This window comes from Sebastes fasciatus, chromosome 12 (assembly GCF_043250625.1).
Source record: "Sebastes fasciatus isolate fSebFas1 chromosome 12, fSebFas1.pri, whole genome shotgun sequence".
NCBI classification, from domain to species: Eukaryota; Metazoa; Chordata; class Actinopteri; order Perciformes; family Sebastidae; genus Sebastes; species Sebastes fasciatus.
This window is the reverse complement of record NC_133806.1, coordinates 10,822,293-10,835,849: the sequence shown is the minus strand read 5'-3', so window position 1 is coordinate 10,835,849 and position 13,557 is coordinate 10,822,293. Positions and strand designations below refer to the sequence as shown.

At 41.1% G+C, this 13,557-nt stretch overlaps 1 protein-coding gene across 3 annotated transcripts in view; it reads right to left on the bottom strand.

Moving 5' to 3' along the window:
- Positions 1 to 2,565: 2,565 nt before the first annotated feature.
- The window catches only part of fhl3a (four and a half LIM domains 3a), a 35,456-nt gene continuing 24,464 nt past the window's right edge, over positions 2,566 to 13,557 (bottom strand). For 2 of the 3 annotated variants that reach the window (XM_074653090.1, XM_074653092.1), the window contains exons 2-7: positions 11,789 to 11,978; positions 9,846 to 10,020; positions 6,538 to 6,707; positions 6,200 to 6,386; positions 3,200 to 4,968; positions 2,566 to 3,044 (exon numbers count right to left, since the gene is read on the bottom strand). In XM_074653090.1, coding sequence (XP_074509191.1) covers positions 4,817 to 4,968; positions 6,200 to 6,386; positions 6,538 to 6,707; positions 9,846 to 10,020; positions 11,789 to 11,944 — 840 coding nt within the window. In that variant the 5' untranslated portion in view covers positions 11,945 to 11,978 and the 3' untranslated portion in view covers positions 2,566 to 3,044; positions 3,200 to 4,816. Of the gene's footprint in view, positions 3,045 to 3,199; positions 4,969 to 6,199; positions 6,387 to 6,537; positions 6,708 to 9,845; positions 10,021 to 11,788; positions 11,979 to 12,120; positions 12,301 to 13,557 lie in introns of those variants that run through there. The other variant, XM_074653091.1, reaches the window with a different exon arrangement.

The following is a 13,557-nucleotide window of genomic DNA, read 5'->3' as shown; positions in this document are numbered from 1 at the left end:
AGCAGACATCTGGGATCAATATGGAGGAGGTCTGTGTGCTAATCATCCCTCACTGCTGGTTTTATGGACCCGACTTTCTATAAACCTTTGGGATCTGAGCCTGTATTAACACGATCAGCCTCACTCTTCTTCTGACATCTTACTAGTAGCACTGATTCATGCTATAACTGTAATCTGTCATTTTTAAAGGCCTGGTAATACAATATAGATTTTGTTCTGTTTATCAAAAGCTGCACCAGGCAGTGCTTCATACTGGGCCACAAGAGGTAACTGAATGTTTGACTAGACCCCGAAACCCACAAATCCTATAACATGGTGTCTGTATGAACCAGACTGTTAATAAAGATTTTCTTTATATTCTTTATTTTTTTAATTAATATACAGTGACAATCTGTACTCACTCCCTACAAGAGAACAGAAGCGACACAAAGGACCATATGTTGCGCTAAATACAGACTGTATACATAAAAAGTGGACGTAGTCACCGTGACGTCATCCATTGGTTTGTGGATTACCATTTTGAAGCCTCGAATTCGGTATTTTGTCTGTCGCCATGTTATTTTTCTGCAACCAGAAGTGACACGACAGGGTGGAGCTGAGTAAAACCAAATGCTGAATAAGACATTTTCGGGCGATCAAAAAGGTTTTAATTAACTTTCATGAACTGAAAACACACTGTGAAAGTTCTATGACGAAAACGCGGCCAAATCCCAGATCGGACAAGACCTTGGTAGCAACCTGTCAATCACAAGGTAGACACGCCCTAAAGCATACCCTGCTTTATGGTCTATTTGACTCTAAATGGGACCATAATTTATTAAATGAACATCATGCTGTTTTGAAGAAGACTTCAAACTAGCGATTGAGACCATAAACTCATGTTAACAATGTTTACTGAGGTAATAAATCAAGTGAGAAGTAGGCTCATTTTCTCATAGACTTCTGACTTCTTTTTGCAACCAGAGGAGTCGCCCCCTGCTGGCTATTAGAAAGAATGCAAGCTTAAGACACTTCTGTATTGGCTTCACTTTTCAGACCTGGAGGTAGCCCACTGGCTAAATAGCACTTGCTACTATCTATGATTCAGTGTGTATTTTACAAAAAATGGCAAGCAAAATAAAGCTTGTAGTGTCTCCATGAGGAAGCTAAGTGTCATTGAAGTTCCCCTTTGTGATTTAGGCTGATAAGACAAGTTCAATTTCACACACAGTATAAACTTTGACATGTGCAGCTTTGATTAAAATAAACTGAGCTGTGTTTAGTGTGTGAACTACACCCTGGTCTCTCTTTGGTAAAATTGTAAATGACATTTCCTGGCAGACAGCCTTACATGTTATTTCAACTATAGATGGCTGATGGAGTCCGGCTAGGTCTACTTGTGTCAGTCTTGTCATGTTCAGAGACTAAATACAAGTCATGCAGTTTGTTTTTGCATCGAAGGTTGACGTTTTAGTGAAATGTTAAAATTGTGAGCCTAATATCTTTTGTGTGAAGAGACAGACCTCTTACAAGAGAGTATGAGAAGCCGGCTATGCTGCTGTTTGCAAACTAAATGAAATGCCATACTTTCTCTCAGACATACAAAGTTCTGTTGGGTAAACTTGATTTCTGGGTTACAGCAATAACAAAGACATGGGACACATTCAAGGAGAAAGAGTGTCAGAGAACATACAGCTGCTGAAAATCAGAAAGACCATGAGGCAGGAGGTTTTCAAATTCATAGTAATGGCTGTTAAAGTTGTAGAAGTGTATAGTTTGATACAGTTAACATCTCCACAGCTCTTCCTCTGACCCTTCCTGCTAGCCGCCACCTCCTCGCCCGTCTCCTCCTTCCCAATAAATCCAAAGGGCCGTGTGTGGAGCTGACCCCCCCAGTGAAAGTGCCATGGAGCAACTCCAGATGTGAACATCCTCCCTCTCTTTCTCTCTCCCACACTCTTTTCTCTCCCACTTCCACCACCAGTCACCCCCCCCCGTCCCTCCCTCCCTCCTCCCTCCTCCCTCTTCCCTCCTCCTTCCTCCCTCCCTCCCCCATGCAGCTACGAGTTTTCCATTTCCTTTTTTGGTGAAAAAATCTCAAACGCAGGCAGGGAGGAGGACATTTCACCAATGCCGACAGGAGAGTGTATCTGGCGGTCTGTGAATGTGTGCTTCATCAAGGCGATGAAACAGTCGACTCAGCATAAACAACAGTGCATATATACAGTACATACATACACACACACATTCAGACACACATACACAGTTTTTCACTCACTCTCCCTTTCACTCTTTCTCTCACACACAAATATCTTTAACCTACAGACACACACAAACACTTTTTCTGGTCTTTTATTACACACACATGGTTTCTCTCTCTAACACTTTCTCACACACTTTTATGCCCTTCCCCCGGTGCACTCTCTCTCTCTCTCTCTTTCACACACTGATCCTTCCTAGAAAGACTTTTTAAACACACCAGAAGGGTTTTCTCCGGCGTAGACAGTAAACACAAGTCCACAGAAAGCACTGAACTCATAAACCAGTAGTGGATATTTCACTGTTACCACAAATACACACACAATATAAAAGATCAGTCAGTGTACATTTTATTTAATAAGACTTCACAAATAAAACTAACCATGTGGTATTTCAGCCGATAAGACTGTTGTCAGGCTATTAAATAGGCATCATCAGTCGCTTTAAGCACCATAGATGTGGGTCAAAAGGGGCCTACTACACCCACTAGTATGTTTTATCATCTATTCACATGGTAGATCACCGAAAGAAGGTATAAAAGAAGACGACAGGAACCTAAAGCGACCGTAGTAATTATGACAGGAGTAGAAGCGAAAGTCAGGCGCTGTAGTATAGAGATGCTGCGGTGATAATGATTGGCTCAACAGTGCGATAAGCGGTATTATTGCAACTTTTTCTATTTTTATAAATTACTTTATCCTGACTTCAGTGCTACTGTGTATGAATACGCTTTGGTGTTAGGCTATCAGTAGGTATATTGTTGCTTTTTAAATGACAAAGATGACAGTTTTAAGACAAATTAAATACTTTAATACTCATACTAATTTTTTCAGCTGCGTGTTGGTTGTGTCTATTGCTATGATACGGAATATCTGCAAAAATGTCAGCGCAAGTTAGAATACTAGTACATAGTCATTGTGGAGTTTTATCCAAAGTTGAACATTTTTCAACTCTCGACGACCAGAAAAAAACACCATACTGTACGTACAACGCTCAGTGCAGAATAGACGCTCAGCGCCTCGTCGCGCTGCTGTCGTTTGTAGCAAAGTGTAAAAATGCAGCACTCCAATTGCAAAGAATATGAAAAAATATGAAGATAGCAGTTGTCATGGTTGCTTGCCATCTCCTGTGGTTGGCTTGTCAATATTGCGGTTATTGCAATAGCCCTAGATGGATGAGACACAAAACACAGGGTTTTCACCCAGGAGACCGTTGTGTAGTTGTCTTTGTGTTCACAAGTCTTAAGTTTCATTTTCACTTTTGAAGCGTAGTTATTTTAAGCCAAAGCACAATGGTTTTCCCTAAACTTACCTAAGTGGTTTTGTTGCGTAAACCTAAAGAAGCCTTTTGTTTGTTTTCAAAACGTAAAATTCGCTTTCACTTTTACAACGTAGTAGCTGTAGTAGGACCCTGATGACCCACATCTATGGTGCTTATAACGACTGATAATGCCTATGTAACGGCCTGATAACAGTCAAATCGGGTGTGTATTTAGCCGTATCAATTATAATCTCTCTTTTTTTACAGTAAGTTCATACTGTTATCGCCTCAATGCTGTATTTTCCATCTTAAAATGTATATTTGCCAACTCTGACTCACCAGCATCAAAGCTGAAATAATGAAATATAGATTTAACTTTTCACATACATGTTACAAACTAACAATGAAAAACAAAACAGCGTTAACAGCAACAAAATAATCATTGACGCAAATCATGGCATGCATACTCCTGCAATACGCGACGGTACTGCATTTCATTTCAGCTTCTTCGGGGTTATAAATGCTGGCTCTTTGAGCAATGGTGATCAAAAAAAAAAAAAAAAGATTCATTACAACAAATGAAAAGGACAGAAATAAGATGAAACTTTAGGAAAAAATAAATGTCAATGAAAGCAGATACATGACAAAAAAGTGGTCTGTGTGCCATGTCTTTTTGTTGTGTTTTTATGTGCATATAACATGGTAGCAAGAGAATATCTTATCAAAAGTGCAAATGACTTTATTGATCATAACTACCATAAACTGGCTACCTCACTGAAAGCATAATCAGCAAAGTTTATCTATGTTTTCTCCATGTTTTTACCTAATGACATATCTGAACTAAAATGCTTAAAAATGCAGTTATAAGAGCATTAAGACAGTACCTCCACCATACTTTTTTACATACTACTGTATCAGTGTTCTGTGTCTGACCTCTACCTGGCAACTTGTTTTATATAAAATTATGAAAGATTTTTTTGCAAAGTGTCTAGCATTTTGCATTTCTTTGGTTCAATAGTACATAACATTTAAGTAATGTTATTCTTAAGGCACTCCATAAACTTAAAATCATTAAGTTTTTGGTTAAAGAGGAAATCTTTGTGGTGGTTCATTCAAACAATGCAGCACTAGCTCCTGGATGAAAACCGGACCCAGACAGGGACCACGAGGAACTGATCTCTTTATATAAAAACGACCTGAGAGGCAGCATTTGTTAGCCTGTGTTACCTTCCCTGAACCTTGTGGTTCTTGAAATGCTGTGGCGAACGGTGAAAGGTAAGTCAAGGGAAGGGTGAGAAGAATGTGGTAAATGACTGCTCTATAGGTTGGTGTTGCAGTCGCGGCACAAGATCCTGTCACCGTCGGGGAAAAAGCCGGCGCCCACCAGTGAAGCAGAGCACTGGGTGCAGGTGAAACATGGCTGATGCCACTGGCGCTCCTCAAATGAGATGTACTTTCCTCCTCCAAAACCTAGGAGAAGAGGAGCAATGAGACAGAGATTAGACTGTATGTTGAGCTTTAGAGGGCTGACTTTGAATTCAGCAAATCATGCGTGCTTCAAAACACAACTGGGAAAAAAAGCTTGATGTATATTGAGTATGAAAATGTAAAGCCCCTGAAAACTTATTTAGTTATAACGCTGATATCCATGACTAACAACCCTGTCTCCTACGAAATTACGTTCCCATACAACTAAACTGCATTCTCAATTACGTTTCGAGAGAAACACATTTTCTCCCGGATTATGGTCGCAGTTTTAAAGGAACAGTGTGCAGGATCTGGTGGTATCTAGCAGTGAGGTTGGAGATTAAGACTTTTCCCATCTGTGAAGCGTGTAGCATTGCTACGATGGCCGAGGTGAAAATGCAAATGGCCCTCTTTAGAGACAGTTGTTGTAAGAGTAGACTGCTTAGAGTGTGCGTACGTGGGAAGTGAGTGGTGAAGCAAGAGAGAGAGCGGCGGCGACGACGGGAGCGAGTAGCGTTATCGACTCCAGCCCAAGCAGGAAAAGTTCAGTGTTTGGTTTGTCCGTTCTGGGCTACTGTTGAAACATGGCGTGAAGGAGCCGCTCCCTATGTAGATATAAACGGTTCATTCTAAAGTAACGAAAACACGATTCTTATTTTCAGGCGATTATACACTAAAGAAAACATACTTATTAATATTATATTCCACTTCTGCCAATAGATCCCCCTAAATGCTACACACTGGTCCTTTAAATAACATGTTCAACGTTGAAATTGAAACAAAACAAAACAAAAAAATGCAACAAAACTATTTGGTTAGGTTTAGTAAAAAACATCATGGTTTTGCTTAAAATTACTACTTTTGTTACGTTACCAAGCTAAGGACATAAATTAAAACAAGTGAACTTTGACTTTTAGTTTCAAACGGGACACAAACAACGGTCTCCAGGGTAAAAGACCTGCGTTTGTTAGACCCATCCACCACCCTGACCTCCTCCCTACACGGACTTCCTCGTACGTCAAAACCAAACATAATACGTTTCCCTTGAAACGTAATTCACAACGCAGTTTCGTTGTATGGGAACGTCATTTTTAGGAGACAGAGCTGTGACTAAATAAGCAAAGAGTCAATCTCGTTAGGATTATTAGTAGTATTGTTATCATTTAACCCTAACCCAATATCAAAACTAGCACAAATCAATATTATCGTGTAGAACATAGTGATGTAATCTTGCCTGTGATTGGTTTGCTGCAGGCCTCGCATTTCTTGGCGTACAGGCTGCCAAAGCACTTGAGGCAGTAAGGGTTCTCGTCTCGGGAGGTGAAGTGTTGACCCGCCAGCTGTGTCTTGCAGCTGGTGCACACAAAACACTCCTTGTGCCACGGCTCGTCCCGATAGGTCACGCCACCTTTAGCCAGGGCCTGAAAATAAGAGAGGTCAAAGGTCACGTGGAGATCCTTTAAATTCAGTTCTAAAATATATTCCCATGCACGTTCCTGCTTAATTAATCCCACTCATGTTTCCCCATGCGTTTGCATTGTTTCCTTGACCACCATGCATAACTTCATTCACCTTTTTACAGCGTGTGCAGCGCGGGGCGAACTTGTCCTCATAGCAGGACACGCAGTAGTGCTCATCCTTGTCAGGGATGAAGGACTTCGAGCCAATTGGCTGTTCGCAGCTGTGACAGATGAAGCAGCCCTCGTGCCATGTAGAGCCTGCATACTCCAACTTCCTCGTACCTAGCAGAGGAAGAGAGACGACAGGAGGCAGAGGAAGAAAAAGAGAAAGAGGGATGGAAAGAATGACAGAGAGCAGAGGGAGACTTAACTTTTTTGTGTAGAATGCATCATTTACCGTCCTTCATAGGATTGTTACGGCCATTTGGGTTTTTTTTGTGGTCATTTTTAGTGAACCATGAAATGATACACTTAAAGGCATATAAAACTCATTTTGTTTCACTAAGCTATATTGTATTTTAAATCATAATACCACAGGCCCCACACTTCTTTCCTACTGCTGAAAACTGGCGGCAGGCCGTACAGAAAAGGATAACGCCGCTTTCCCCTCAGTGTCCCCAACCAATCCATCTATCCCTTTGCTTTTGAGGTTTTTTTTATTGTACTGGTTGGTTTATTTGATGGTGATGCAGTGGTTTGCATGGAGCCGACATTTTGCATCAACGTTTCAATGCTTCGGTCTGTTTGCTGCAGTGTTCTCAAGTCAAGTGACCTTGTGACCATGTCATACTAGTTTGTCACGAAGGGGGTTCAAAAAGCGCTCCAAAGTTATGCTACATTTTTTGTGAGGAAAAACTGGCATGGCCATTTTCAAAGGGGTCCCTTGACCTCTGACCTCAAGATATGTGAATGAAAATGGGTTCTCTGGGTACCCACGAGTCTCCCCTTTACAGACATGCCCACTTTATGACAATCACATGCAGTTTGGGGCAAGTCATAGTCAAATCAGCACACTGACACACTGACTGTTGTTGTTGCCTGTTGGGCTGCAGTTTGCCATGTTATGATTTGAGCATATTTTTTATGATAAATGCAGTACCTGTGAGGGTTTCTGTACAATATTTTATCATTGTTTTGTGTTGTTGATTGATTTCCAATCATACATTTACATAAAGCAAGCATATTGATCCACTCCCATGTTGAAAAGAGTATTAAATAATTGACAAATCTCCCTTTAAGGTACATTTTGAACAGATGAAAAATTTGATTAAGTTGTGATTAATCACGATTAACTATGGACAATCATGTGATTTTTCGCGATTCAATATTTGAATCGCCCTATTAATTGCCCTGCTGGTTAAATAAAGGTTAATTAAAAGATAAAAATTCTAAAAATACACAAGAATTCCAACAACATTTCAACCTCTTGTCCTTGCACCACATGCTACTATGTACTCTGTTGCTACAGTATGTATTATAGGTTTTCAGTGTGTCTTTGTGTATATTTATTCTTGGCAAATTCAAACTTCAAAATAAAGCTCAAAGAAGGTACTTTGTCACAGCGGACGGCAACAACAACAGAAATGCTGTCTATCAGAGGATTTTCATTAGAATAAACAGAGTGAGAAAAGAAGAGGACCATCGTTTGGGAGACATACAACATCCTGTATATGTCTCTGGTATTGGGAACATTGCAGCAGTTTTATCAGAGAAATCTTTACGACTAAATCATATTATGATAAATCCATTTACATGGCGTTAAGTTTCTTCCCTCCTTCTGTCGCTGACATTAACAACTCCAGCTGTAAAACTTCAGCTGTTAAACAAAGATAAGTGCGTGTGCCTGTTTTTGAGGGTGTACATATTTTGGTATGATGACAAAAGGACTGTTAGTTCTTTAGTTGGAGGAGATGTAACACTATCTAGAATTGCAACAACACATTTGGTAATATTCAAGAACTTTGAGTATTGTACGGTATCCTACCAAATCCCAGGAGCTTTCCTAGTTAAGACGTCTTTGACTTGTTAACTCTATAACTAGTTTTCCTTCTCAAGGTGACTCACTTGAGCATAACTTACACTGAACGCTGTAATGCAAATGTGTGATCTTCATAAGAAAAACACCTACAGTAGAAATAAAGGCGACTGTGTACGCTGCTACAGAGGCGCTGGAATAACTGACTTGCTTATCTCTTGTTATCAGCAGTCTGCTGGCAGCCCACCAGCCCCGGGGATCTGGCTTACACACAACAAGTCAAGCAGACTGGCAATTACTCTGTCACATTCAGCCCTGGCTGCTGCTCAATCGTGGACCCTCGACTTCGTCTCTCTCTCTCCTCTCCCTCTTTTTTTCTAAAACCTTTTTCCTTTCTTTATCTGCTTGATCTGTTACTTTATACTTTTCATTCGTCCCAGCTTCCTGAAGTTTGCCATGTAATCATTTTCCAAAGTCATTGCCTATCTAACTTGGAATTTGAATTTGTGTACTTCATGGAAAATAAAATGTGGGACAACGAGACTATTGCTTTGTGGGTGAGCGAAGAACCATAATATGTGGCACTGTCAAATGCATTATACGCAAAGCATTTCACATGTCACTTCCTCTTTCATTTAAATCATCTCTCTCTCTTTCCAGATTTTAAGCTAAGCTAGTTCATGTTAAAAAAGCATGAAATAGTTGGAAAAAGAGTTTAAGGCTCCCTCTCTTAAGGCTGGCCCACACTTAAAGATTTTCAAATCTTAAAAGATGAAAATGGGAGAGACCCCAGACGTAATGACATGTTATGTTACATTTAACAGTTTTGTTCCTGTAGTGTGTGGTGAGCAATGGCCAAAACAGCACAGCACACACTAACAGATTCATTCATGAACAACAAGAGTCCTGACTAAAAAAAAGCGGAAATCTCACAAAATCTCTCCCGATCAAACGTGACTTTAGTGTAAACAAACGTGGCGGACGACGGGCAGGAAGAATTAGCGTTGTTAGTGTAGTTTTTGCATTACTTTGTACTGAAAGTTCAAGAAAAAAGAAAAATAATGGATTAAGTCATGGAGACATGTTAAATTAACACTTGTGTTGTGACTAATCGGTCGTTTGGATCTTAGTCGACTACGTTTTCTTTAATTGATTAGTCGTTTTTTATGCTATTTTCATGCTGAATGACTTATTTCCAAGAAACTTATGAGCCTATCTCTGGTAGACACAATAATTAAAGTGTTGTTTTTTGTATGATTCTTTGTGGAGAAACTCAGATTAACAGATCTGTCTATTAAATCAACTAAAATTATATGATTGTTAGTCAACTAAGAATTTCTTTGGTCGAGGACAGCCCTAAAAGAGTCATTCAGAGAGCACAGATGGAATGAGCCGTAAATCTCAACACCCACAATTCTCTATGCACAGATGTCTTGCACCTTTACCTGGCATGACGACTTTGTCGCAGGCTACACACTTCGAGGAGAACTCGTTACAGTAGCAGTCGTTGCAGAGCAGCGCCTCATCCTGGCTGGTGAACGGCTCGTCTGCCAACGAGCGATCGCAGCGGAAACAGCGGAAGCAGTGCTCGTGATAGTGTCGGTCCTCGTAGAAGAGCTCCTGGCAGCAAAGACAACGAGGAATAGAAGGTCATTTTATAAATACATCACAAAAATCCGTTCCAAGAGTCCTTTCCAAATTCATTTTCATGTTTTATCAGAATTGCAATTATCTAAAGGAGGCAAATAAGGAAAAGACTGCAAGACTTAGCACCAACAAGGGTTTCTGGTTGGATTGGTCTGGGTCAAACTGACACATATACAGTAAGGTCTGCATAGGCAGTAACAAGTACATGGTTCCTCTGTGTGTACGTGTACATACTGTGCTGTACTTGTGAGCATGCTTCTGTTTAAAAAAAGTCTCACAAGGATGTTGAATTGATTGTCTAAAGGGCACTGAGCCAAGAAAATGCTGGCTTTATTTATCCCCCACTGCCCATGAGGGTGTTGATAACTCATTGGCCTCCTTAGCTAAGCAAACTACTGAGCACTGTAGCATGCCCCGTTCTGTAAACTGCCCTAAGTAGCGTATGTCAGTCTTAAATGATCCACTTCATGTTAGTGTTTTCCATTAAGGCGAGATTAAATTTTAACTTGATTGTGGGGAAGAGGGAGAAGTTCCCTCATGCTGCATTTTTACAATCTTAGACAAAATTAGCCCGTTGGCTTATGTGGACTTAGTGGAAATTGCCTGCATAATTGCATGTTAAATTGGCCTTTACTTTGTTTTGCCACACGAAATACTGTATATAGAACACGCCTCATTTGACATGAATTATGTGTCATTAACATGACATAACTTTTGTTTTAGCTACCAAAGGCCATGTCAAAACATGGTAACAAATGGCTTTAGGGCAGATCTTTGATGTTCTTTATCTCTATTTCAACTCCAAATATGTGGATCATAGAATGGAAAGACTAAGGTCACATGTGCGGTTCATTTAACACGTTTTCACTCACAACTCGTCAAATACCAACGCTTGGTTAATGCCCCTCGGCGTCTGAAACCGACGCACCAGGGCACCCTTTAGCGTCTGTATGAGACGCAGCAGGCTTTCAACTAACTCCAATGAAAACATGTTGGCTTCATTATTAGACGGTCCGAGCAACTAACGTAGTATAAAGACAGAGAAAGTCTGCATAGGGCAGATGGGAGTGGAGGTTGGATGGGTCAAATACACACAGGACTTTGACCCAGGAGACCGCTGTTCATGATCTGTGTGAAACCAAGTCAACATTGACTTATTTTACCTCAGTTTTGTTATTTAAGTTACATACTTTACTAACGCCAGTTATGTATTGTAACCCAAACCATGATCTTCTCCTAACTAGTCCAAGTGTTTTTGCTGCCTAAACCTAACCAAGTAATTTAATTGTGTAAGTAAACCTAAAAAACAACTAAACCTATGTTGGAAGTTTATTTTGAAAATAGACAGCATACATACAGCGGAAACTGTACGTTTCCTGTGAACACGGAAGTTTATTTTGAAAAGACACTCTGCATATAATGAGTGGAAGCTGACACGCTGTCCCCGACACGTCCAAAACTGACGCTAGTCTCTACCTAGAGTGTCATAGTTTGAAACGTAGGACCACTGACCAAGCGTCGGTGTTTGACGAGTTGGTAGTGAAAACGTTTTGGTTCATTCCAGTGCATGTATTACAGAAAATAAATGTTACCGGAAATATTTATGTAACATATCTTTTTTCTTTTAATCAACTCTAAACATGATCCTGTTTCAATTGGAATCCTGCATGTACTTCGTTTGTTACTGTTGTGCAGCAGATACATGATTGCATGTCTGATCATGTCAAAATGAATGCCTTACCCTTGCGTCATGGCCGATCAGCTCTTTGCACTCATCGCAGGTGTTTGAAAACCTGCTGTCGTAACAGGGGATGCAGTAGGGACTGTCGTCTGACTGGATGTACTTGCGTCCATACAAGGACTCCTTGCAGTTGTCACAGTTAAAACTGTCAGCCATCGTAATCTAATCTTATAGTAAATCTTCTGTAAACCTGAAAGACACAGAAAGGATACACTTGGGTCAGCAACATTAAAAAAACAACAACAACACATCCGAAAAAGATGAGGACAAGAACAGAGACAATAGAGGAGGGGAAGAAAAGGAGGGAGAGTCTTGAGGAATGATGCAGTCACCTTTTCCGGCTCAGCAGTTGGACATCAGTGTAGACTTTCACTGCCAATATTTACGCTGTAAATACTTTGGCTTGTACCAGCAACGGAGCGGAGCTCAAACAAAACACACCGTTGCAAGTGGGAGCAAGTGGAAAAAGAGTGAGAGGGAGCGACGAGAGAGGCAGCGCAAAATGCCTATTAACTTTTATTGCTGTGTGATGAAAGTGTGGCTGATGCGGAGGGAGGGGACAAGAGAGGGAGCTGTCACTTTGCTTTCTCTCTCGGTAACTACCGAACGCCTTCCTGTTGCTGTCAACCCGCTCAAAATCTGCAGTGTGAAGATTAGAGCACTAATACAAACTCTGTCATGACTGAGTATATCCTTGCATGTGAAGCCCACACATCATACACACCTGTAAATATTCATGAGGCGAGAATCTATCTGCCAGTACGGCGCGGACCACCAACAGACAACATTTGTGAGTGTGTCAAAAGCGCAGACACTTGAAGCTGTTTGAACATGACTCCGTGAAAAGATGCGACTACAGTAACACGCATATACAGATACAAAGTGCACGGTTTTCCACTGCGCGATAGGTGCCTTGATCATGACTGAGCACACAACAAAGTGACAGAATAATATTGCGAGAGCATTATGGCAACAATATCAGGTTGCCAAAACATTACAGCATGGCTGGAGGAGAGCCCAGTGATAAGTGATACAGCCCTCTGGCAGGGCGCACTGCTGGCTAGTCATTCCCACCACCCAGTAATAATAATCACCTCTGATATAATAATCAATCAAACTGCATACTGGCCCTGCGCTGCCTGTCTTACACGCAAAAACGTCCACCTATGCAAGGGCGCGAACACTCACACACACTAGGGTGACACAGAAGACTAAAAGCCAACTCACACAGGATCCGTCATCAAAGAAAACATTAGTCCCAGACTCTCATGTTTCATCTGTCTCAGCCTTCTGCGAGACAAAAGCTCTTAATGAGTCGGGGTGAGAAAGTCAAGATCCAACAGACTTCACCTGCTCACAGCCTTCATATTCAGCCCAATGACAGCCTCTCTGCTAACTCAACACAACTGGAGAGACACACTCAGCACCGTTCAATGACCTTTAGACGTCTAAATGCTCAACAGCCGTGCAGCCATGTGTGTACACTGGCACGCACCAGTGGACTGCTTTATCTCTCTATCTAATGACTGAATGGATACATCTTTAGTATCTGCTGTCTCATGTTATAGTAACCGTCTGGAGGTGATGGCAAAAGATCAGAATAAGCAGCTGTGGTTGGGCCTGCGTTAATGTACAGCAACGTGACGAACTGTGCGTTTTAACGTTAATTTCTGTACATTTGACACGCCATCCGTCAGGCGTTGCCACATTAACCGCAACCTCGAGATTAGATCAACAAAGTAAAGAGCTGAAAATGAGCACCGTGACCT